Here is a 27716-nt window from a genome sequence, read left to right as displayed (position 1 = left end):
CTACCAATCTTTACATCAGCTGCATTTTTAGACATCACTTTCTCTATCCCTTCATCAATGTCATTTATGAAAATCAAAAACAACAGTGGTCATAAAACTGATCCTTGGGGAACCCACTTCTTACGTCAACCCAATTTGAGGAATAACCATTTATCAAAACACTCTGCCTCCTGCCCTGAAGTCATCCATCTAAGGATTTTCCCTATGATTCCAACCTGTTCCAGCTTATAAAGTAACCACTCATGGTCAAATGCACTGCTGAAATCCAAATAAACAATGTCGAAATTATTCCCTAAGTCCAGCTCTTGAGTGACCCTGTCAAAATAGTTAATCAGATTAGTAAAAAACATGATTTTCCCTTTATAAAACCATGCTGAGTATCCTTCAGAATTCCATTTCTATCTAAGTGATCATAGTCTCCATGATTTTTCCTACTACTGAAGTTAGACTAACTGACAGGTAATTTCCCACTTCACTCTTAGAACTACCCGTATGTATTGGAGATACAGTGGCACTTTTCCAATCCAATGGATTCACTCCTGAGTCCAGTGATGCTCTCATAATTAGCCTCAATGGTTCAATGCACTCACTTGCCACCTCCCTTAAGATTATAGGGTATATGCAATCAACCCCAAGAGCCTTAATGGTCTGTAGGCTCAAAAGTTTTTTCATTCAATAAATGTGTGAAATTTCAACATCATTAATTACATTTTTTTCAACTTCACTCCCAGAATTTCTCATTGATGTAAAGGGTTTTTCTTCTGTAAATATCGATGCAAAGTAACTGTTGCGTTCATCTGCAACTTCAGCTGGGGTATTTAATACTATCCCAAGTCCATTACAGAAGGGGTCTCATCTGGTTTGTCCTTTTCTTCTTTGCATTTATATATGTAAAGAATTCCTTATCTCCACTCTTTGTCAGCAATTTCGCATGATCTGCCTTTGCCAGCCTGACCTTTTCTGTGGCACCATTACAGATCAATTTGTAGCTATTATAGGCTTCAGTACTTTTTATTGCTGTGTAACTTTTCCATACCATCTTTTTCTGCTCAAGAAATCTGGCAACTTCATTATTCATCCAACTTGGAATTCTCCTTGTGGAGTATTTTTTTAATGGTATATAAGCATTCAAGGCTTCTGTAATTAATATTTTAAAGGTATACCAAAATTCAATTATAATCTCCTGTAGTGGACTATAATATAAGAAAAAACCAGGTATAAAGACTAGGTATAAAATGTTTAAAATTGTTGTTGGAATCTAACTGTTTTATCACTTGGTCAAGCAGTAAATTCATGTTGTTGATGTTGTTTAGTTTTTTTTAGGAGCATTAACAACTAAGGCCACATTGCTCCGGGGATATGCGGTGGTCATTCCCTGACCTTTCCGCATCCTCCGTATTTGGTGGTCACGGGCAGTAAATTCTTATTGCGTCAATAAATATTGAAGTTAGCATTACATTAGCAGAGGCATATGATGCAAGAAAGCAAGCTTATATACCATCAACCAAAAAAAAAAAAAAAACTTCCATTCATTCCAAATGTTTGTCTAGTTCAGCCTTGAATTTATTTAAGTTGTCAACTTCCACAACGACAGTTGGACGTTTGTTTCAACAATTAATCACCCACTGGCTAATAGCAAATTTCTGCACATCTATTCTACAACTGTCTTTTCTCAATTTGAATTTTAGCCCCCTCAGGTGTGGACTCTGAGCAAGTATGAGCAAGTGAAAGAATCCCATTAGCATTGAGCTTGCTTGAACCATTCAAGGCCTTATACACCTCAATCAGATTATCTTGCAGGTACCTAGTACCAGATGCTGCAATTTGCAGAGCTTAAGCCTTCCTTGGTAACAGCAACCCTTTGTTCCACTCACTAATCTCATTGCTTTTCTCTGTACTCGTTCCAGCAGCTCTACATCTTTCCTAAAATGAAGCCTTCAGACCTGTATGCAGTACTCAAGATGTGGCCTGACCACTGAATTATACAAGGGGATAATCACCTCCTTATCCCTGCTAACAAAATTCCTATATATCTGCAATCTGTCTGCACTGCTCAGAAAACTTAACAACTGACTGCATATTTAGCCCCAGGCCTTTTTCATTCTCCACTACTCTGAGTGTAGTACTACACAATTGGTATGTTAATCTGGGGTTACTGCAACCCATATGCAGTACTCTGCATTTGTAAATATTAAACTTCAGTTGCCACCTCTCAGCCCATCTGGCCAACTTTTCTAAATCTTGTTGCAGTAGCATATCGTCTTTACTGTCATTAACAACCTACCAACCTTCATATCGTCTGCAAACTTGGACATTAAGCCTGATATACCTTCATCAATATCATTGATAAATACAATGGACCCAGCACGGACCCCTGGGGAACTCCACTAATAACATTAGTCCACGTAGAGCAGTATCCATTTATTACCACTCTGCCTTCTCCCACTCAACCATCCTTTTATCTATTGTAGCAACTTGCCCTTAACACCATACTGCTCCAACTTATGTAGTAGTCTTCCATGTGCAACAGTATCAAAAGCTTTCCTAAAAACCAAGTATATGTAATCAAAATTATTTTTTGCATCCAGTTCCTTTGTGACTACATCATAGTGTCCAATAAAATTGTTCAGATAAGACTTCCCCTTAACAAATCCATGCTGTGTCTGAACTATAACTGCCGTCTTGTCTAGATGATCCTGCAGTGCTTCTTTAACCAGTGACTCCATTATTTACCCTGGGAGAGAAGTTAAAACTAACAGGTCTGTAATTACTGGTGTCACCTTTCGATTCCACTTTGTGAATTGGGGATATATTTGTAGGGACCTCCCCTGAGTCCAAGAATGCCCTCATAATCATGGCTAAGGGCCTGCTTACTTCCTTTGTTGCCTCCTTTAATACACCTCAATCTTTCCCCTGAGGGGGAAAGTATGAGTTGTATTAAACTGAATAGATCTCATCCATCCAGGTGTTTTTCTTATGTTTAACTTCAATTATTTCTCCTCCACTTTGTTCTCAGTTATTACAAAATCATTTATCTTCCTTTTAAAGTTTGATAAGATTTCTCGTAATCTGTGTTCGCTTGACTAATCTCCTTTGTGACTTGCTTATATTTGCCATAGACTTCTGTGTCACCTGATAATTTATATGCATCCCATGCATTTTTCTTCTCTGCCATGAGTCTCATTAGTTCATCTGACATCCATTTAGGCACTTTAAACAGTATTTCTTAGTTGGTAGGAAAAGCCTAGTAGCTTCCAAGATTAATTCGTTGAATGCTTCTCGCTTAGAATTTGCTGTTGATGATATCATCAGATTATCCCACTGTACAGAATTTAAAAACTATCTGAGACAACTGTAGTCACCTTTACAGAAGCAAAATCCCTTCCCTATACACTTGATAATTATATCTTTTAATAAATCCCACATCAGTGCACTGTGATCACTGTCACCTGGTGGTTCCTTTATCTGCAGATTCTTAATGCATGAATAATCACTGCTGATAATCAGATCAAGAGTATTATTCCCTCTGGTTGCTTCTTGAGCATGCTGCTGTACAAAACAAAACAATCATCCAATAAATCCACAAGTTTTGCTAGTGTGAAAGTGACCAACCCACAAGTCCCAGTCTATATCTGGGAAGTTAAACTCCCCCATAAGACAATCTGTACAGTTGTTCATTGTACTCATCAGAGTCATTAGGCCTGTAACACACTCCTACTCTCAATTTTGCTTTGCCAGTGCTTCTGTCACACCAAACTGACTTAACAGTGCACTGTCCACCAATGTCAATTGGATGCACTTCTGTATATTTTATATGTTTCTAAACTAAAAGCATGACCTCTCTTCCCTTTCTATTCTTTCTGTACACATTGCACTCACCAAATTCTAATTCTATATTCCTTATATCTGTAAGTTGTTTCAATTATAGCAAATATTTAAATTGCAAAAATGATAATCTTACCTGGAATTTGTCCAGAAATGGCACTTTTATTTTTCCCCCTTCGTATTAAATTCCACAATTTTATGTGACTAAATCGCTGAAAAGTGGATGAGATGATAATAATATTTCCATTTGTCATTCCTACTGCGATGTAATGGTTTACCATATCAAGGGCCACAACTGATGGTACTAATAAATTAAATGAATACCCATTTAAAATAATTCTTTCAAATTGTTTATATATATACAATTCTTTTTTAAACAAATATAAAGCCTAGTGTGAAAGTTTTAAAGTTCATAAATAACCACAATTTACCAAGATCACATGACCAGTCATATGACCTTAATTGAAAGTGATAAACACCATGAGCTGCAAGAGTAGCTCATGGTGTCTTGTCAATGATATACAGGAATTTTGCTAGCAGGGATAAGGGGGTGATTGTCCTCTTGTATAAGGCAATGGTCAGGCCACACCTTGAGTACTGTATACTGGTCTGGAGACCTCATTTTAGGAAAGAGATAGAGCTGTTGGAACAAGTACAGAGAAGGGCAAGGGTGGTGAGTGGAACAAAGGTTTGGCATTACCGAAGCTTAAGTTCTGCAAATTGCAGCTTCTGGAAACTAGGCACCTGTGAAATGATCTAATTGAGGTGTATAAGGCCTTGAATGGTTTGAGCAAGCTCAATGCTAATGAGATTCTACCTTTTGCTCAGATTTCTCACCTGAGGGGACAAATTCAAATTGAGAAAAGACAATTGTAGAATAAATGTGGGGAAATTCACCTTTAGCCAGAAGGTGGTTGATGGTTGGAAAAAACTTCCATCTGTTGTAGTGGAGGTCAACAACTTAAATAAGTTCAAGTCAGAACTAGACAAGCATTTGGAGTGAATGGATGGGTGAAATGAGAGTTTTTTTTTTTTTTTTTCGGCTGATGCTATATAAGCTTGCTTTCTTGCATCATATGCTAATTCTAAAAATTTTTGAGTACTTAAAAAAGTCCTAAAGTTCCAAAAATTCAATAGTTAAAAAACAGATTATGAGTTTAAAAAAATTGTGTATGTTGCTAGGTGGCTTTAGTGGATAATGATGCTGATCATTATTTTTTGTCACTGAATAACAGTATTTGCCATATAATGCAAGGAAGCCAGAGGCTTTCGCTGCACTGGCCAAAACAATAAAAAAAAAACAAAAAAAAAACAAGTAGATAAGAAAATAAAAATTATGTGCTTTCCTTCTCACATAAGTAGCTATCCAGTCAACCTTTGAATTTATTCAAACTGTCTGCCCCAATTACCTGCGAAGGCAACTTGTTACAACAATCAGCAACTTGCTGGCTAGAAGAAAAGTTCCTACAATCTAGTCTAAACCTCTTCCTCTGTAATTTGAATCTATGGCCCTAGTTGTGGAATTAGTTATAACAGTAAAAATTCAACCTTCATTCATTTAACTAAACTAACACCTCTCATAGCTATATAAACCTCAATTGGGTCATCTCTGAGGTGCATGGTTGCCAAACTCTGTAGGCCACATAATTGGTGTCTTTCCTTGTACGGTCACCCTTTTGCTGATCTCACCACGAGAGTTGCCCATCTTTGGACCCTTTCAAGAAGTTGAATTTCTTTTTTCAAATGAAGTCTCCATACTTGAATGCTGTATTCCAAATGTGGTCTTACAACTGCCTTATACATTGGGATTATGACCTTCCTATCTCTGCAGGATAATGTTCGATAAATCATTGATAGGATACTCTGGGATTTCCTGGATGCCTGTTTACACTGCTCAGAAAACTTCATATCTACCTGTATCGTTACTCCCAGATCCCTATCTTCTTCTACTGTTTTTAATTCAACCCCAACAAATGTATATTTTATTTTGGGGTAGCTATTCCCCAAATGTCTAAGACAGTGCATTTTGCAACATTAAAACATAGCTGCCACTTTTCTGACCATTTTTGAAGTCTGTTCAAAGCATCCAGAATGAGCACAACTTAACACTGATCATTAATAACTCTACCAATTTTTATGACATCTGTAAATTTTGACATTGTGCCTTCTATCCCTTCGTCTATGTCATTTATGAAAATCAAAAACAACAGTAGTTCAAGAATTAATCCTTAGGGACCCCACTCTTGATATTACATCAATCTGAAGAATATCCATTAATCACAACCCTCTGCCTTCTGTCCTGAAGGAACCCAGCAAACCAACTTAGAATCTTTCCAAGTGGTGAAACCCATGTTTAGTCTCTAGAGCAAAGTTTCCGGCATCCCCCCCCCATACTTCTCCAACCCATGCACGGTACTAAGTACTATAGGTTTTGATACCTTTCGTGTTTGGGGTTTTCATAAAAAAAAAAATAAATAAATAAATAATCCCAACACGTTCCAGCTTATAAAGTAACCTCTCATGAGGGACTAAGTCAAATGCTTTGCTAAAATCCAAATAAACTATGTTGAAATTATTCCTTTCATCCAGCTCCTGAGTAACTGTGTCAAAATAGCCTACTAAGTTAAACATGATTCTTCCTTTTAACAAAACAATGTTATGTGCCCTTCAGAATGTCATATCTATCTAAATGTCTTTGGATTGCACTCTTAATCAGTGCCTCTAAGGTTTTCCCTACACTGAGATCAGACTAGCTGCTCTGTAGTTACAGACTTCACTTTCAGAACTGCCTTTATGTGTTGGTGATATGTTGGCACTTATACACTCCCTGGTGACCTCCCTCAAAATTAATGGGTATATGCCATCAACTTCCAGGAATCTTACTTGCCTTTATGCTTGAAAGTAATTCTAATAAATAGTCATCTGTAATTTCGAAATCACCAATTTCATATGGCTGAGCCACACTTGCACAGCCTCTTCTCAGCATGAAAGGTCTTTTGTCAGTAAAGATAGATGAAAAGTACCTATTCAATTCAGCAGAAACATCAGCTAGATTATCTAAGTCTTTCCCACATCCAGCGCACAAGGGTCCGATCTGATTTGCTTTATTTTTTGTTGTATTCGCATACACAAAAAATCCTTTGTCCCCATTCTTTACTCTCTTAGCCAGTGCTTTCTCATATGCAGCCTTGGCCTGACTAACCTTATTTGCGGTACTAAAAAAACTATTACAGGTCAACTTGTAACTGTTGTACACTTCAGTACTTCTCATCACTCTGCAACTATCCCATGCTATCTTTTTCTGCTCCATCTGACCAGCCAGCTCCGCATTCATCCATTTCAGCATTCTCTTCCTACAATATTTTCTTAATGGTATGTATGTGATCTTGGCTTCAGTGATTTTTTTTAAAGGCATTCCATAATTCAAATGTATTCATACTCACTCTGCAATTCACCCAATTAATAAAGAGTATATGACACCTTAAACTGTCAAAGTCCCCTCTTCTCAAATTAAAACCTTTGCCTTTACCTTTAACTACTGCAATATATTTCTTCATATTTCCGACTGATAATTGCATGATCATTACACAATGGTTCCTGTAATTTAAGCCCTGTGATGTCATCTGATTCGTGAGTAATGATGAGGTCAAGAATATTCTCACCCCTAGTATTTTCTCTGGCATGCTGGTAGAAATAATAACCATCTAGTTTATTTAAATTTTTTTTCCCATGGTGAGTTTCCCTCCCACTTATTCCAGTCAATCTAGGGCTGATTGAAGTCACTCATAATAAGACATTCATACTTGTTTGCCCATTCCATTTGCACATAGAGACTCTTGTCATACTCTTCACAATCTTCTGGTTTGTGGATTACTCCCACTCTCATTATACCTTTGCTTCCAACTAATTCACCACACAGATTCTATGCTGGCCGACATAACTTCAGACACAGCAAAAGCTCTTTTTGCACTTAGGCTCCTTTTGATCAGAAGCATGACCCCACCACCCTTCTATCTTCCCTATCTTTCCAAAATACTTTATACATATCATAGTGGAACTTGTCATTCCCAATTAAAGGTTGGCACCATATTTTTGTTAGCCCTATTATGTCAGCATTAGTTGTCCTAACTAGGAGTTAAAATTCAGCCCTTTTATTGACAACTCCTGACATTACTGTAGACACAGTTAAGACTAAGTATTCTTCTATAGTTTACTCTCCTGAGACTCCTTGAAGTTATTTAAGTTTTTGTTTCCTTAGCTTTATCATCCTGCTCATTTGAAATGATGTTACCCTCAGAACATTAGTGCAAGCATTACTTTGAAAAAGTAAACATGGATCAATATTATCCTTTTCCCCCCTCTAGCAATTTCCCTAAACCCTTAAGGTATCCTCAATGATACTAGCAAAAATCCTTGCATCATCTTTGTTCAAATGAATACCATTTCTACAAAGCAGATTCCTTCTACCTACAAGTAAAATTTTTATCAGTGGTCACACTGATAAAAATTTCACCATTAGTGCCTTGCATATTTCATAACGTCTTCAGTTAGCATTAGCATTAACAGAGGCATACAATGCAAGAAAGCAAGCTTATGCAGCATCAGCTTAAAAAAAAAAAAAACCCTCCCACTTGTAGTTTCCAAATGCCTGTCCAGCTCAGCCTTAAATTTATTTAGGCTATCAACTTCCACAACAAAAGATGGAAGTCCATTACACCAATCAACTACCCGCTGGCTAAAGGCAAATTTCCGCACATCTATTCTACAACTGTCTTTACTCAATTTAAATCTTGCCCCCTCAGGTTCCTAATCTGAGAAAGAGGAAGGATCCCATCAGCATTCAGCTTGCTTAACCCATTCGAGGCCTTATACACCTCAATCAGATCACTTCGCAGGTGCCTACTCTCCAGGCACTGCAATTTGCAGAACTTGAGCCTTTCATGGTAAAAGCATCCCTTTGTTCCCCCTCACCAATCTTGTTGACCTACTTTGTATTTGTTCTAGCAACTCTACAAACTTCCTAAAATGAGGCCTCCAGACCTGTACACGGTACTCTAGGTGTGGCTTGCCCATTGCCTTGTATAATGAGATAATCACTCCCTGTCCCTGCTAGCAAAATTCCTATATATCATTGACAAAACTCCATGACCTGCTCTGGCAGCCCCTCTGAACTGCTCAGCGAACTTCATATTTGACTGCACAATTACCCCCAGGTCTTTTTCACTTTCCACTTCCCTGAGTGTAGTACTACACAGTTGGTGGTGCGTTTCTCTTCGGTTATTGCTACCCATATGCAGTACTTTGCATTTGTCAATGTTAAAACTTCAGTTGCCACTTTTCAGCCCATGCCTTGGAGTAGCATACTGTCTTTACTATTGCTAACAACCCTGCCAACCTTTGTATCATCTGCAAATTTGGACATTAAACCTGATATACCTTCATCAATATCATTGATAAATATACAAAACAACAATGGACCCAACACCGAACCCTGGGGAAATCTACTAATAATATCTGTCCATGAGGAGCAGTGTCCACTGATCTCATTTCCATTCTCTGTACTCGTTCCTGTACTGCAAGAATGAGTACAGAGAATTCATTCCTTAAATAAATTTCTTAAATAAACAATTCCTTAAATAATTTTTTTAAATAAATAATTCCTTAAATAAATTTCTTAAATAAACAGTTCCTTAAATAAATTCAAGGAAGAACTAGATAAACGTTTGGAGTGAATAGAAGGGTGAAATGTGAAGTCTTTTTTTTTTTTTTTTTTTTGCTTCTCTCTATAAGCTTGCTTTCTTACATGATATGCCTCAACTAATGCTAACTGTAAACATTAGTTTCAAAGTTAGCAAATGCAATCTGAATGATTTGATCTTTTTTGCATCATATGCCTCTACAAATGCTAATGCTAACTGTAAATGTTAGTTTCAAACATCAAATGCATGATTTTGGATGTTAATGTATATTGGCATCTATTCAGTTGAGCATTTGTTTTGAAATTCATTTGAATGCCAAATGCTTCTCTTGCTTAGAATAATGAGTTCCATATAACAATGGAATTTATACTAACAATGTTTTCGCATTCATCTGATTAATGTTGCCTTACCTTCGCTTTATTAGTGGTGAAGTAGGCAGATGAACAAGTATCAGACTGCAATTCACTTCTCTTCAATAGGCATGCCACCACTCAGAGAGAAATGAGTGATTTTTGGATGAAACTTGTGTACTTCTCTGGTACAGAATGAATTTTAATTTTAATATAAAAGGCTATAAGCCTTTGATAAGAAATTATCCATTAATTTTTAGAAAACAACTTAGATTACTTAATTACAGTTAACTTTAATTCTCGCATGCAATATTTGAAATATATAGTATTGATCAATATGATGAACATCAAATAAGAAAAATTAAGAGAAAATAAAAATATTTAAATTTTAATTGAATAAGATCAAATTTACAAAATTAAGATTTGAATTTATCAATACAAGTGCAATAAGAATGAAGGTCTCTGTTATTGTTGCAGAGTCTTAGATCCATCAGTGAAGCAAGCCATATCGTGTGATTGTGTATAAAGTCTACAGAAGTGGGTGCATGTTCACAGACCAATTTGAAAGTTCTGTGCACTGAAAAATCTGGAATAACTCATGGGTAAAACTGTACTCCCTCTACCTGAGATTGGCTAACTGTAGCCTATTAAAAAAAAAAAAAAAAAAATCTGTGGAAATTCTTCCAGTTTGTGATGAAGCTTGAATCTAGATCTCTTCTAATGAGGTCTGGGTACAAGTGGTGAAACCACTATACCGCCAAAGAGGACAAGAATCAAGGACTAATGCTCTTCTGGCATATATAAAGATGGAATACACATATATGAACTAACATAAAATAGTTCATATTACTACCACATAGGATTTGAAAAAATACTTTTTTTTTTTAAATTTTTGAAAGATTCCAAGCTTACAATAAAATAAGTGCTAACTAAAATATGTGCAACAAACTATTACAAATACTGCTGCTCAATTAATATATGTTAAATTCTTAAATTGGTTCTGATATAATTCTGTAAGAATTTATTTACAAATCCACTATGGTAATGCTTTAGAAATTCTCAAGATTCTTATTAAATTGATCTTTTATGAACAGATATTTTATTTTTATTTGATTAAAATTTAAATTACATACCATTATTTTCATTCTCAAGAAGGTTTTTATTTAAATTTTTTCACCTTTAAGGTTTATCACGCTGATTTAAATAGGACTGCATTTACAAAGGAAAGCTTTAAATTCATAAATGTCATAAAGAAAAAGAATAAAAGTGGAAGAACTAGTGCCCTTCTTACAACATAAATGTGGGATACATGCATAATAATATATGCTAGTGCACACCATTAATATATGATTTTAAATATTAGTAATGTGTTCAAAATATTGCATGTGGAATTAAATGTAAATAATTCATCAATGTAAATTAAGCTGACTAAAGTTCAACAACATAAAATATCATTGAGAAGTTCCATAAATATAAACAGATAGTTTGTATTAAATTATGATGATGATGTTTGAGTATGACTGCTATTAGCAAATAGCATTAATACTCAAACAACACCATTGTCAGAGTTTATGCTCTTTCACTTGGAAAGATAATTAATATTTATATAATTTAGAAAATTTATATTTATAATATCATCACACAATGTTTTCTAATCCAGAAAGTGTACTAGTAATAGAAAATGTTCCTAACTGATAATAATAAGTTAGTGACCATTTGAATTTTTTTTTATGTAAACCCCAAACACGACTCAGAAGCCTATGGCAGATATAAGCTAGTCTGTAATCAGGTGACAAAGGAGGTTAGGCAGGCAAAGGCAGATTACGAGAAATCCTTGGCAAGAGATGCTAAGAAAAACAGCAAGGATTTCTTTACTTATATAAACTCTAAAAGGAAGGGGATGAATCTGATTGGTCCACTTGACATCGATGGTTCGACTGTTGATGATCCTGCTCAGATAGCAAACAAACTGAATGAGTATTTTGCATCTACATTCACACATGAGGAATTATTAAGGTTTGAAAATGGCAGAAGGTTATCAAATTGTAGCAGGATACTTAATGATTTTGGAATAACTGAGAGCAAAGTGGAGGAGAAATTGTTGAAGTTAAACATAAGAAAAGCGTCTGGGGTGGATGGGATCTATCCAGTTATATTAAAGGAGGCGGCAAAGCAACTAAGCAAACCCTTAGCCATAATTATGAGAGCGTCCTTGGACTAAGGGGAGATTTCCATGGACTGGAGATGTGCAAATGTATCCCCAATTCACAAAGGGGGATCGAAGGGTGACACGAGTAATTACGGACCAGTTAGTTTAACTTCTGTTCCGGGTAAAATAATGGAGTCACTGGTTAAAGATGCATTGCAGGATCATCTAAACAAGGTGCAGCAATAATTCAGACACAGCATGTGTTTGTTAAGGGAAAGTCTTGTCTGACAAATTTGATAGGATATTATGATGTGGTTACAAAGGAACTGGATGCAAAAAATAATTTTGGTATCATATATTTGGATTTCAGGAAAGCTTTTGACACTGTTGCACATGGAAGACTATTGTACAAATTGGAGCAGAATGGTATTAAGGGTAAGTTGCTACAGTGGATAAAAGGATGGTTAAGTGGGAGAAGACAGAGGGTGGTAGTCAATGGGTGCTGCTCTTCTTGGACTAATGTTATTAGTGGAGTCCCACAGGGTTCAGTGTTAGGACCATTGTTGTTTTGTATATTTATCAATGATATTGATGAAGGTATATCAGGCTTAATGTCGAAGTTTGCAGATGATACAAAGGTTGGCAGGGTTGTTAATGACAGTAATGGCAGTGTGCTACTGCAACAGGATCTAGATAATTTGGGCAGATGGGCTAAGAAGTGGCAACTGAAGTTTAACCTTGACAAATGCAAAGTACTGCATATGGGTAGAAGTAACCCCAGAGAAACGTACCAACTGTGTGGTACTACACTTAAGGTGGTAGAAAATTAAAAAGACCTAGGAGTAATTCTGCAGTCAGATATGAAGTTTTCTGAACAATGCAGACAGGCTGCCAGGGCAGGTCATGGGGTTTTGTCAATGATATATAGGAATTTTGCTAGCAGGGAAAAGGAGGTGCTTATCCCTCCGTATACGGCAATGGTCAGGCCATGCCTTGAGTACTGCGTACAGGTCTGCAGGCCTCATTTTAGGAAGGATGTAGATTTACTTGAGCGTGTACAGAGAAGGGCAACAAGATTGGTGAGGGAAATGAAGGGATCCTCTTACCAAGAGAGGCTTAAGTTCAGCAAATTGCAGTGGCTGGAGACTAGGCACCTGCGCGGTGATCTGATTGAGGTATATAAGGCCTTGAATGGGTTGAGCACGCTGAATTCTGATGGGATCCTTCCACTCATTCAGATTACGAACCTAAGGGGGCATAGATTCAAATTAAGAAATGATAGATGTAGAATAGATGTGCGGAAATTTGCCTTTAGCCAGCGGGTGGTTAATTGCTGGAACAAACTTTTATCTGTCATTGTGGAAGTTGATAGGTTGAATAAATTTAAGGAGGAACTGGACAGGCATTTGGAGGGAATGGTGTGATTTTTTTTTTTTTTTTTGCTGATGCTGCATAAGCTGATACACTTGCTTTCTTGCATCACATGCCACTGTTGCTACTACTACTACTACTACGAGAGGTATTAGAACCTATAGTACTTACTACCGTGCTTGGGTTGGAGGTTGAGAAGATGAAAGAAGATATTTGTTGACATTGGACTTAAACTTCTGTAGACTGTAATTTTCAGGAAATACATACGAAGGAAGGTTGTTCCAGAAAATGGCAGTAGAATGAATAAACGAGGAAGATGAAAAGTTGGTTCTGTGAGTTTGAAGTTGGACAGTAAATAGATGTTGGCTGGTGGCGGCAGGTGTTCAGACTGTTTTGAAAGAGAAAGCGGGAATTATAGAAGCCAATTCAGAAGAACAGTGCCCATGGAAATATCTGTAGAAGAGGCATGTAGCAGAAACAGTACATCTATGAGACAGCGAGTGGAGAGACTGTTAGAGATGAATCATTAATTAACCTAACTGCCCTCTTCTGAATGGAATCAAGAAGCCTGAGAGAAGTTTTGGGGGCACCACCCCAGATGTGGGAACAATATTGACAAGACATGTTCTGATATGATCTGAGCAAACGTTGAAATCAACTAAGTTGTCTTTGCCCCACTGGAGAATTACATGGAAATTGACATTTTAGGAATTAGAAGCAGATTTTCGAGAAGTTGAAGCTGATTGAGCAGGGCAAGGTTTCTCAAAATGAAAAGTGAAATGCAATGTGCTATCATCGGCAAAACTATGGATAGGATTTCCAGTCAATGGAAGAAGGTCATTAATATACAAGAGGAAAAGAGTGGGGGAAAGAACTGAACCTTGGGGGACACAGGCATTAGTGGAGAAGTTAGAAGACAGAGAGCCATCTACCATCACCCTCAGTGAGCGATCAGAGAGAAAACTGGATAACCAATTACAAAAAACAGTTGGCAAACAGTAAGATGGAAGCTTGTTTAGAAGACCTTTATGGCAAACACGATCAAAAGCTTTTGAGATGTCAAGAGCAACTGATTGTGTTTCATTGAACTTTTTCCATTGAATTAGTCCATAAATGGGTAACATTAGCCAGAATATCACCAGTGGACAGACACTGACGGAATCCATACTGGTGATCGTTGATCAGACGGATTATTTCTAGATAGTTTAAGAGTTGGCGGTTAATTGATTTCTCCACTACTTTAGAAAGAGTAGAAGTAATTAGAATGGGACGATAATTGGATGGGATAAGTTCAAGAGCACAGGTTTTGAAAACAAGTGGAGAAATTCCATCGGGACCTGGAGCTTTCTTAGCATCAAGATTCGTCAAAATCCTTCTGACATCCTTTTGATGGAACACCACAGGAGGCATTGAATGTAGCATGTTGGAAATTGTGGGAGGTGTTTTACCAAGATCATTAATACATGAGTTGGAAAAAAAATGGATACTAGCAGGTCAGCTTTATCCTTAGCCGAAGTGACAACAGAACCATCTGGTTTGGACAGAGGTGGGAGCAAAGATGGGCAAAAGTTGCGGCCAATAGCTTTGGCAAGAGACCAGAATGCTCGACTACCATTACGGCAAGAAGCAAGTTTTCTACTCTTAGCCTTTTCAAACTCTAGTTTGGACTGATTAATAACTGCTTTACAATTGTTGCAAGCTTTGGTGTTGGCAGAAAATGAAACTGAAGAATCAGAAACAAGCCAATTATGATATGCAACATTCTTCTCTTGAACAGCCTTAGCACATTTATTGGAAAACCAAGGTTTAGATATAGGACGAGATTTTAAAGTGGAGTGTGGTATAAAGGATTCAATTCCTGCAAGAATAATTTCACTGATATGATCTGAGCAAACGTTGACATCAGAAGTTTTGAAACAGTAATCCAAACAAGGTAAAGAAGAAAAGAAATCTCGCAGGTCATCCCATTTTGCATTCTTGTAATGTCAAACAATACGAGGTTGGGAATAGCCATGAGATAAAGGCTCCATTGGAGAAGAGACAATCACCAAGTTGTGATCTGAGGTGCCTAAGGTCTCACTTCAACCAGTACTTAGAGGGGTTGTTTGTGAGAAAAAGATCAAGCATGTTAGCTGTATAGTTAGGATTGTCTGGTATTCTTGTAGGTAAATGAACAATCTCTGCAAGGTCATTAGTAATTGCAAAAGCCTCAGTATCTCGACCAGCTGGGTCGATGTGACTAGAAAATGGAAGCCAGCTGGAGTTGTGAACATTAAAATCACCAAGGAAAATTACCTCACTGTTAGGAAAGTTGGACTGGAGAAATCAAGTTGCAAAGAGAGGAAGTTAAAGAGCTCCAAGTGATTAGTGGAGTTGGGAGAATGGTAAAGACAACAGATGAATTTGACACAATAAGGTAGAGAGATTTTAAGCCAGAGAAGATCGAAAAGAGGAGATTCCAAATTACCAAGTCTCTGACAGGGAATATTGGGACATATGCACAAGTACCACCTTTGAGGCAAAAGGAATCATACAGCGAATAATTTGGGCAACTCAGATGAGCAGTAGTTGAATCAACCGATAACTGAGTTTCTGTCAGAAAAAGTACATGGGGTTTGGCAGACTGCAAGTGGAAATGGACATCGTTGAGATTAGAATTGAGACCACATATATTTGTGAAATGAATTAGGAAGTGTTTGGGAGGTTTAGGTCTTTTCTCAGATAAGCTTACTCTATTAGTTTGACAATTCATAGTACATTCAATAGTAAGAAAAAGTAGGTGGGACATGCTGTATGAAGTAATGAAATTTTTGGATATGGCGTACACATGGTAAGAATATACCTAGATCCTTGACATAATGTGGCCTCGACAATGCCCCCCACATACACACTACTCAGACTCCCTCCAGTCACTATCTGACTTTGTTGATATTTTAATATTTTCTTGGTGCATCATCATCATCACTATCTGGCAGAGTAGAGGTAGCAAGATTATAACTAGCTGATCCAGAAACCTCCTAGAGAGTTAGCATATACATATATATGCTATACATATACTTTCCATATACATAATAGGTTCGGTCCGGTGTACTAACTAGCAGCCGGCCTGCGAACACCGTTTTAGAGCTGTACCCTCAAAATGTAAGAAGCTTGGATCTCGTCATGACGTTCATCATAACAAAAGTCATCAATCATACTGCAAGATGGAAGAGATGGGGAAGGGTTGACCGGTAATTAGCTCTGGAGACTAAACATGGGTTCTACCACTTCAAGCCTCCACTTTAAGCAAAGTGGAGGCGTCTACCACTTTAAGCAAAGTGGTGGTATTGCACCATTTGATGAGAGTCATCTACCACCTAGAATTCCTCATGTTGTTCCTCATAATACTGCTATATCAAATTAAGTACATTTACTGTGAGGAAATCTGTATGTGCTCAATTATATTGGTAATGTTCTTTCTCCAATACCATCAAGTTACAATTACTTGCTCAAATATACAGTATTCATCCCATCACACTTTTCATTCCTGAATGCCTCCAGCGTACTATACTGGCCAAAACAATTAGGGCACCACAGCATGTGATGTGGTGCCCTAATTGTTTGTATTATGTGAAAATGATGTTTGTGTAACTATGATGACATACATACCACAAGATTAGTCAAAACTTTCAATGCAAACTTTATTAGACTGTGACAAATCAGAAGCAAAGTACTGTAAGCTTTTAAAAACAGTTTTAGTCCCCACTATGGAAAACAACTTTAGAATCTACCAGGCATTTTTCACACCTGCAATGCATCAATAAAATCCACAGTATCGATAAGTTGCCTCTCTTGTATAAGTGCTCTTTCAGCTGATTAAGCATCACTGGATAATCCAGACAAGCTGCTATTCATCTTCCTAAGGCATTCCAGATGTGCTGAATGGGATTCAAGTCAGGGGAGTAGGTATGTTAATCCATATGGACAATAAACTTCATCTTTCCATATACAGTGGACGCTGCCCACTTTACAATATTAATTCGTTCCAGAGACACCATTGTATCATGAAAATATCGTAATATGAACCCAATAACACACTGTTTTTTGATGATTCGTTCCAAGTCCTCAGAAGTTGAAATTTTCGCTATATAACTAAGCTATTTATCTCTGTAAAAGATGATTTTTATAACAGAAATTGTATTAGTTTTATATAGAATATCGTATTTATATAGAATATCGTATTTGTGTATATACCATGCACCTTTTATCTAAAAATAACTTGCCCTAAAATTGTGGTGCGTCTTATACACTGGAATAAACAGTAGAGCATGATACAAATTAAAAAAAAAGAAAAAAGATAAAAATGATGATGGTGCCACATATTTTTACTTATTCCACCCCCCTCCCCAAATGTTTAGAATGATAATTGATAATTATAAACATTAAAAAAACAAAAAATCGTAATTTTCCATTAACTTACATTGGAAAAGCTGTGTCAATGGTGGTGTGGTGATGGAGCTGGAAAAGAATCTTTTACCATCAAGATATGAGGACAACCTTCAGGATCTGGTGTTCTTTCTGATCGCTGCCTCTTGCTACTTATGGTTTAAAAACTGTCCAAAGTGGTTTGCTTTTGGCGCTTTCTCTGAAGGTTCTTGAAATAACTTAACACCTGATCTTCAAATTTGAAGGTTATCATTTCAGTGGTTTCAATATCTGGGTTTTTTCTTACTGTCCTCTTCACAATATCCCACACAGCAAACATGTCCTTAATTTCTTGAGTTGTTGCTACACAGTCATCCTCCTCATGTTCCTATCTCCACTATCATGCTTGCCCATCTGCTCTAATTCCTGGAGCTTCTCTGTTGTCAATTCCCTTCCATGTTCTGCAATTAACTCCTCCACATCCCCCGCATCAATCTCTAGAGCCAAGGACTCAGCAAGAGTGATAATTTCCTGCTCTAGAACACCTTCAGCTTCAAATCCTTCAAAATCATGGATGATTGAAGGCCATAAGTTCTTCCAGGTGCTTTGAGGCACCGAGCTGAAACTTCATCCCAAGAACTGACAATCATTTATACACATGTTAAACCTGGTCTACCAGAATTCCTTTAAAGTGATGGCTCTGTCTCCTGAAGTCTCTTCACTTCGCAAGCATCTTCTTTGTGTAAATTTTTTTGAAGTTGGCAATCACTTGCTGATCCATCGACTGAAGCAGAGGGGTGGTACTGGGTGGGAGAAATTTGACAGTAATGAAGTTAAATTACTCCTCCAGAGATCAGGCAAGTTGGGGATCATGACCTAGGGCATTATCCAAAATTAACAGTGCCTTTAAAGGAAGTTTGTTTTTTTCTAAGTAACCTTTGACTGAAGGACAAAACACTTCAAATACCCATTCATTGAAGAGGAGTCTTGTCACCCAGGCCTTCTTGTTACATCGCCAAAAGACGCCCAACCTGTTTTTGATGACCTTTTGCTGTTTAAACACTCTGGGAGTTTCTGAGTGGTAAACCAACATTGGCTTAAGTTTAAAATCATCACAGGCATTGGACCCTAATAGCAGAGTAAGCCTATCCTTCATGGGCTTATGACCAGGCAATGAGGCCTCTTTTTTTGTGATGTACGTTCGCCTAGGCATCCTTTTCCAAAAGAGGCCCATTTAACTTTTTTTTAAGGTTTTCTTTTTATTTCACTATGGTAAAAATGGTTGACTGTGAAAAATCATATTCATGCACCAATAAACTAATTTTAGCACCATCATCATGTTTTTTCACTATTTCTTGTTTATTTAATTTTAATTGAAATTTTCTTCTTACTGCACTCTTTAGGGGCCATATTATGATTTTGTACGTTCAAGAATTCGATACAGTAAATTTATGGAAAGTAAGCACAAAAAAAATCACTTGAACTAAAGGATATGAAAACAAAACATGTGCCCAACATGTTTACAAATGCTGCTATTGGCTGAGACAAAGGACCACGTGGTCTGGTCGGAGACAATCACAAGCCATTGTAGAGAGAAAATAAGTAGGCACCAGTGACCACTGGTTAGTAGAATAAGCTGTTCAAATCATTAAAATGCACTACACTTTCATTGTTTATTGCTATGTTTTGTTATAAGAATGAATTTTGAATGCATTTGTGATATTTTTCTAAAGCATGTTTCTGGAGGTCACGACCATAAAACAATAAAAACAATTTGCACTTTCCAGTTTATTGGGCTTTTCTGTTAGTGCAAGCTATTATTAATGGGTAGTAAACTCAATCTTATTGCATTTGCGATAATACTGATAATTGGAATTCTGTGGGTTTTTACCTTACAGTATTATGGTGAAATAGGTTTCCCCTTCACTGAAATCATATAAAAAACAAAAATAAATTTAGAATCTTCTCTTCATTCTTATTTTTTAAGCTCCGTTTAATAGAATTAATTAATTAAAATAGAATTAAAATTCAATTTGCAAACATGATGACAACATACTGCGCTTACTACATATATAGTGAAAGGTATTTTATTATGAGCAGTCCATAGTAAAGTGATTTGATCGTATAGCGAACCCATCATAAAGCGGGGGTCCACTGTACTGGTAACCATTTATGCTTTAAGGAGTTGAGCACTGTCATCCATTAGAACACACTCTTTCCCCCTAAAACACCAGGATAGGGAGGGACTGTGGATGGTAGGAGCTCACCTCTAAACCTGTGTGCAGCCTGGGTCCTGTTCCTGATGGTGTGAAGGTCTATATGAGCACAGACTAATGCCACCCCATATCAGCAATCCACCTCCACCAAACTGAATTCTGTGTGTGTTCCTGCACATACACAGAATTTTTTCATTTTGTCTTTCATACCATGCTAGGATCTGATGAGAATCTGACTCCAGGCTGTACTTAAATGCATATGTGAAAGGTACATGGCACCATTCCTCATCAGTCCAATTACAATGTTCGAGTGCCCACATTTTTTTGGCCTTACAATGTCAGATAGTCAATGAAATACACAATACTGGTCGTCTCGTATAAAGTCCATGTCAGTGCGGACAATTTCAAATGGTTTGGGCTGACATTTGTTTCCTTGTCACTGCTGAAGCAGGAGAGAGAAACAGTGTTTGTTTGTTATTTGGTTTTTAGGAGCATTAGCAACTAAGGCCATATTGCTGCGGGGATATGCGGTGGTCATTCCATGACCTTTCCGCATCCTCCGTATTTGGTGGTGACGGGCTCAAACCCCAGTCTAATCAAGAAGTGTGTGCTACGCACTGCTGCTCCTGCCCACCTGGCTACGGAGGTGCCGAGGGAAACAGTGATCTCAGCTTAGCATTGTTGATAGCCTATGACACTGATTTAGATTCTAGTGTAGGTTTCTTGTAATATATATCACAAGTGTCACTAGCAGGTTTAGAAATTTGTTAGCAAGCCACACTGCAACTTGGTGTTGTGACTGTTTTCCTCCAGTCTTCTGATGGTTATCCAGGCAAATCCACTTGGTATAAAAATTTCAGAGCTTCACTATGATAACAATATGTAACAAAAAGTTTATAATTATATTTAAATAGATGCCAGTTTTAACTTTCAAAAGCTGGAGATCAGACAATTGTAAGGAGGAGGAAAACAGGATATTTTTTTGGAAAAAGCAGATTTTTGTCAAGTCCACAGCACTAAATATTAAATTTCACTGACAACACAGACATTTTATATTAAAATATAGACACAGGATTGTTTAATAAAACAATATGCTTTCAAATATTACCATATCTAGGATTTTTCAGGCTGTGGATTTCTGTTAGCCCTCAACTGATTTTGATTGCTTCGAGAAAGATGGTTTCTCTTCCAAAATGTTGAGTCAAAGTTTTATACATAAAATGACCCTGCTATCTAGACTTGGATGTCAAGAGCATCTCCAAAGCTTCACCAGTAAGAGAAGATCTGAACCCGGTTTTTATTTTTCTCACCTGGCTTAATATTCTCTCACACCCAGCACTGCCATGAGGAATTTTTAAAATGCCAATCATGAATTCAGATAATTTATTGTATTTCAAGCTTCCTTGTGCACTTGTCACTTCTCCAACTAAGGATCACACACATCAATTCTTTCTTCTTTCACAACAGCATCTGGTAAGTTCTCAAACTCAAAACTGACAGAACTGATGTTGCAAAACATCTACTGCTCTTTATCTTTAGTGATGCCAAGAAGTATTAGAAATGTGTCCGCAAAAAAATTCAAATTTGAAAATGGTACACTGCCAATTGATGAAATTTGTGCTACCTCAGCATTTACAAGAATATAATTTTTCACCGGGAACTTGCATCCCATGTAGGTGTATGCTTTATTGATGCATGCATCCGATGTAGGTGAACGCATCAATAAAGCACTTCCTGACTGAACAAAAGAACAGAATCTTCTCCTCTTATTTTAGACTTGCCATGACCTTGGCAGTAGAAATGCCTATGACTATGTCAGAATTAACCTTTTGATTTAGGCTGCTATGGTAATCAACTTCCAAAATTGAAGTAGAAGATTGAAAAACTGCTAGTATAATAAATTTGCATATAACATTCTTCAACATATCTAGGAGTAATGATCTCAGTATATAACATGTGAAGTACACTGGATTGAATAGCTATGTTTGGATTTTCAAATGCTGGCATAAAATTTAAAAGAAATAAGCAAATGACTTCGTTCAAGCCAGAGATAGGAAAACACAATCAAACTTTTTACATGAATGGGGATAACATGCCCAGAAAAATTAGCTTGCTTGGCCTGTTCACCAGAGTTTACAATTCTAAAGTTCTTTGGGAGTTCATTAATTTGTCTTGTTTCAAAACTTCTTTTGAATCATGAATTGGTTTTGGATATGAGTCAGTGCACTCAATAGAGATTGCCTGTTGCACCTTTCAATTTGATACCTCTGAAAAGTGCTCATATGGCTTTTCTCACCACTTCTAACCTCTTCTTCAAGTACACTTGTCAAAAGTTGCTACTATTCTACCAATCTAGTTACACATTTAACCAAAAACAGTCAAGAGGTCCACACATGCTTCAAATACATTTTTACTTTGGTGCCATGTAGCAGTTGAAATTGTTTAATTCTATTTATTTGTCTATCCTTTTAGCACTTCTAGATGGTCTTAAATGCTCACCAACATTCATCCACTTTTGAAGGTATGCAGCTCCCCTTTCAACACACAATTTATAATATGATAAAGAGAACCTATTACCACTAAGTGCTCAATCTTCTCTTTCAACATCCTTTCTTCCCCAATTTTTAGGCCTACCATAATAGTTGCATTATCACACTAAGTAACAGACTGCCTTTTTCGAAGAAATCCAACAAGTCTTTAAGTTTTTCTAAAGAAGATAACCAAAGTTGTATCCTGTCGAGTCACCTTCCAATATGGAACATGAGAGCAAGCTGTTTCAATTTGACTTTTTTTTATTTTTTTTTTTATTATTATTATGAAAGGTCAATACAATAGGATATTAAATCGCTTTGATTGCTGCCATCTGTAACAATTGAAAGTGGTCCATTTCAGAGCAAGGGAAAAAAGTATATTTTTGAAGTTGGCTATTAGATAATATATAGTATTTTTTATATTATAGAGTATTTTTTTTGTCTTTAATCTTTCATACTGACTAAACTAGGGAATTTTTTTTTTAAGTTACTAACTTACATGCAGGTAAGGTAATCCTTTCCACTATATGTGCTTCTTTTTCATAATTCCATACCTAACAAATTATATAAAACATCATAAATGTTGTGTCATGTGCTTTGCAAATATTCACTATTTGGATTTTTCATATTTATTTAACAATTATTAACATTTATTTATAGTATGTAATAAATTACTGTCACAAAGTAAATATTTTAAAACATTAATTCATGAAATTCCTGGTTTCTTCGATGTTCAATACTCATGAAAAGTGTAACTAATAAAACTTGATATAGGGAGTGTCTTGATAATGTACTGAAACTTTTAAAAGTTACAGACTTAAAAAAAAAAACCCTTATGTAAAAGAGCACGTAAATAATCATCTCTAAACTAAAATACCTCTACTTTACTAACATTAGTAATGTATTTTTGGAAAAACTTATTGTGCTTATGGAAATTCCTAGAAATTTCCATAAGCACAATACAGGCACTACTTGGCTTACATAATACTCGACTTATGGAAATTCAATGTTAAGTAAGTTTTGCCGGCCAGTGCAAACTAAAAAAAAATCGAGGAATGTATTTTGCATCCTGTAGGAATAAATGGAGGTATTGTGAAAATATCGTGATGTGAACCCAATAACACATTGTTTTTTTTGGTAATTCATTCCAATACCTTGGAAGTTGAAATTTTTGCTATATAACTAAGCTATTTATCTCTCTAAAAAGTCATTTTTATAATGGAAATTGCACTACACTTTCATCGTTATATGTTCCATTATAAGAACCAATTTTGAATGCCTTCATGATATTCTTCTAGAACACATTTCTGGAAGTCACTACCATAAAACAATAAAAACAATTTGGACTTTCCAGTTTATTGGGCTTTTCTGTTAGTGCAATCTATTATAAACGGGTAGTAAACTCGATCTTATTGCATTTGCGATAATACCAATAACTGCAGATATCTGCAGATAAACGAACCACTAGGTGGCAGTGATCACAGTGTGCTGAAGTGGGATTTACTCAAAGAGGTAACTACCATTAGGGGTAAAGGGAAGGGTTATTGCTTCCGTAAAGGCGACTACGATGGACTGAGACAGTATTTAAATTCTATACAGTGGGACCAACTGATGATGTTACCAACAGCAAATTCAAAATGGGAAGCATTCAAAGAACTTATCTTGGAAGCTACTAGGCTTTACATACCAACTAAGAAATATTGTTCAAGGTTTAGGCCAAAATGGATGTCAGATGAACTAATGAGGCATATGGCAGAGAAGAAAAATGCATGGGATACTTACAAATTAACACATGACACAGAAGCCTATGATAGATACAAGTTGATATGCAACCAAGTTACAAAGGAGGTTAGGCAGGCAAAGGCAGATTACGAGGAATCCTTGGCAAGGGATGCAAAGAAAAACAGCAAAGAGTTCTTTACTTATGTTAAATCTAGAAGGAAGGGGATGAATCAGATTGGTTCACTTGATATCGATGGGTCAACTGTTGATGATCCTGCTCAGGTAGCTAACAAACTAAATGAATATTTTGCATCGACATTCACACATGAGGAGTTATTCAGCAAGGGGGAATGCCAGAGGTGTATTCAACTCTAGCAGTAAGCTACAGAATCTTGAAATAACTGGGAGTAAAGTGAAGGAGAAACTGTTGAAGATAAACACAAGAAAGGCACCCGGGGTGGATGGGATCTATCCGGTTATATTAAAGGAGGCAGCAAAGGAAGTAAGCAAACCCTTAGCCATAATTATGAGAGCTTCCTTGGACTCAGGGGAGGTACCCATAGACTGGAAATGTGCAAATGTGACCCCAATTCACAAAGGAGGATCAAAGGCTGACACAAGTAATTATAGACCTGTGAGCTTAACTTCTGTTCCAGGAAAATTAATGGAGGCACTGGTTAAAGAAGCACTGCAGGATCATTTAGACAAGACTTCAGTTATAGCTCAGACACAGCATGGTTTTGTTAAGGGGACGTCTTGCCTGACCAACTTGATTGGATATTATGATGCAGTCACAAAGGAACTGGATGCAGGGAATAACTTTGATATTATATACTTGGATCTTAGAAAGGCTTTTGATACTGTTGCACATGGAAGACTGCTACACAAATTGGAGCAGTGTGACATTGGAGGCAAATTGCTGCTATGGATAAAGGGGTGGGTTGAGGGGGAGAACACAGAGAGTGGTAATCAATGGACACTGCTCATCGTGGACTAATGTTATTAGTGGAGTCCCTCAGGGCTCAGTGTTGGGTCCATTATTGTTTTCTGTATTTATAAATGATATTGATGATGGTATATCAAGCTTAATGTCCAAGTTTGCAGATGATACAAAGGTTGGCAGGATTGTCAAGGACACTACTGACACTATGCTGCTGCAACAGGATCTGGAAAGGTTGAGCAGATGGGCTGAGAGGTGGCAAATGAAGTTTAACATTGACAAATGTAAAGTACTACACATGGGAAACAGCAACCCCAGAGCAACGTATCAACTCTGTGGTACTACACTGACAGTGGTAGAGAATGAAAGGGACTTGGGGGTGGTTGTGCAGGCAGATATGAAGTTCTCTGAGCAGTGCAGACGGGCTGCAAGAGTAGCTCATGGAGTATTGTCAATGATATACAGGAATTTTTCCAGCAGGGATAAGGAGGTGATTATTCCATTGTATAAGGCAATGGTCAGGCCACACCTAGAGTACTGTATACAGGTCTGGAGGCCTCATTTCAAGAAGGATGTAGAGCTGCTGGAACGAGTACAGAGAAGGGCAACAAGATTAGTGAATGGAACAAAGGGGTGCTCTTACGAAGAAAGGCTTAAGTTTTGCAAATTACAGTGTCTGGAGACTAGGCACCAGCGAGGTGATCTGATAGAGGTGTATAAAGCCTTGAATGGTTTAAGCATGCTCAATGCTGATGGGATTCTTCCTCTAGCTCAGAAAAATCACCTGAGAGGGCATAAATTCAAATTGAGGAAAGACAGATGTAGGATAGACGTGAGGAAATTTGCCTTTAGCCAGCGGGTGGTTGGTTGGTGGAACAGACTTCCATCCCTTGTGGTGGAGGTTGATAGCCTAAATAAGTTTAAGGCTCAGCTGGACAGGTATTTGGAACGAACAGAGGGGTGAAGTGGAAGTGGGTTTTTTTTTTTTTTTGGCTGATGCTGCATAAGCTTGCTTTCTTGCATCAAATGCCTCTACTAATGCTAACTGGAATTCTGTGGGTTTATACGTTACGGTATTATGGTGAAATGCATTCCCCTTCACTGAAATCTTCAATCATATAAAAAAACATAAATAAATTTTCAAAATCTTCTCTTCATTCCTATTTACTTATTATAATCGTGAAGGGAAAGAGACCAATGGAAAGTGCAAGTGCTGGCAGTGCTAGGCAATGAAGCAAAATTGATTTAGAAATGAAGATGAAAATGATTAAGAAATAAGAAGCAGAACAAAGTTTGTCATCTATTGCCGGAATTAGGTCTTACTGCTTCAACAGTGAATACTATTTTAAGGGGCAGTGCACATATAGAAGAACATGTTAAAGGAGCAAAACATTTAAGATCGACAGTGATCACAAAATAGCATTCGGGTGCTATATTGAAGATGGAAAAGCTGTTAACAATACAGATGGAAAATCAGATTCAGAAGCAAGTGCCCCTGAGTCCAATGGCCATTCAAGCAAAACTAAGAAGTACTTATGAAGATAATAAGGATAAGTACGGCAAACTCCGAGTCAAATTCGTAGCAAGCAACAGGTGGTTTAATAGGATCAAGAATTGCACTGGTTTCCAAAACATTAAAGTATGCAGTGAAGTCCAGGGGCTCACATCTGGTGAGTATGGGCTTGGCACACCCAGGGTCCTGAGCTGGATATCATCATTCTTCTCTTTCTTGGTGATTCCTTTCCCTTCTACTTTTTCTCTCTCTCTCTCTCTCTCTCTCTCTTAGGGTAACTCGGGAATTTTTTTTTTTTTTTTTTGGCTGGTGCAGCATAAGCCTCAGGCTTCCTTGCACCATACAGCTAATAATAATAATAATAATAATAATAATAAGTCGCCAGTGCAGATTCTGCAGCTGCAGAGAAATTTTGTGATGTGTTCGAAAAAACTCCTTCTAAATTTCCACAGCCCTCAACCTCTGCAGCGGTGTACTTATTAGATAGAGACATTGATTCTGGCAATGATGCTCGAAAGGTAAAACTTGCTGATGTTATGCCTGTCTCCTCCCTTATTTTGTAATTTTATAATCACACTTATGTAATTTTTCCTACACGAGATAAAAAAAAATTGACTAAATAATTCTATTTACACGTTTGTTGAACACTTATTTTTTGTTTCAACCAAATTCAGCAAGCACAGCTGCGAGTGCTGCATAAGCCTTTAGGGAATTTCCGACTTACACAGATTTCCACGGAACACAACCCTTACATAAGTCGGGGAGTGGCTGTACATATATAATTGGAGATTGTTTTCCTGATGGACCTTAAGGGAAAAAAAAGCACATTTTTATCATAGAAAATGGATTTGAATAGTAAATTAGAATGGAAGTACAAGGGATCCTCGTTATCCGAGGATAATTGGTTCCAGAATATTCCACTTAAAACAAATGCACTTAAAACAGGGACAAATTTATGTAATGTTTATTATTTAAATAAAACTAAATGCAATTATG

General features: G+C 37.0%; 1 protein-coding gene across 1 annotated transcript in view; it reads right to left on the bottom strand.

The window, feature by feature from the left end:
• Positions 1-27716, bottom strand: part of LOC150088452 (WD repeat-containing protein 27-like) — a 316886-nt gene that overhangs the window by 201587 nt on the left and 87583 nt on the right. The window contains exons 6-7 of the mRNA XM_090370163.1: positions 23045-23099; positions 3962-4129 (exon numbers count right to left, since the gene is read on the bottom strand). Coding sequence (XP_090226289.1) covers positions 3962-4129; positions 23045-23099 — 223 coding nt within the window. The remainder of the gene's footprint in view (positions 1-3961; positions 4130-23044; positions 23100-27716) is intronic.

The sequence above is a fragment of the Mastigoproctus giganteus genome, chromosome 3 (assembly GCF_048544385.1).
Source record: "Mastigoproctus giganteus isolate SK-2022 chromosome 3, ASM4854438v1, whole genome shotgun sequence".
Classification (NCBI taxonomy): domain Eukaryota; kingdom Metazoa; phylum Arthropoda; class Arachnida; order Uropygi; family Thelyphonidae; genus Mastigoproctus; species Mastigoproctus giganteus.
Note: the sequence above shows the minus strand (reverse complement) of the source record. Positions and strands in the feature narration are given on the sequence as shown.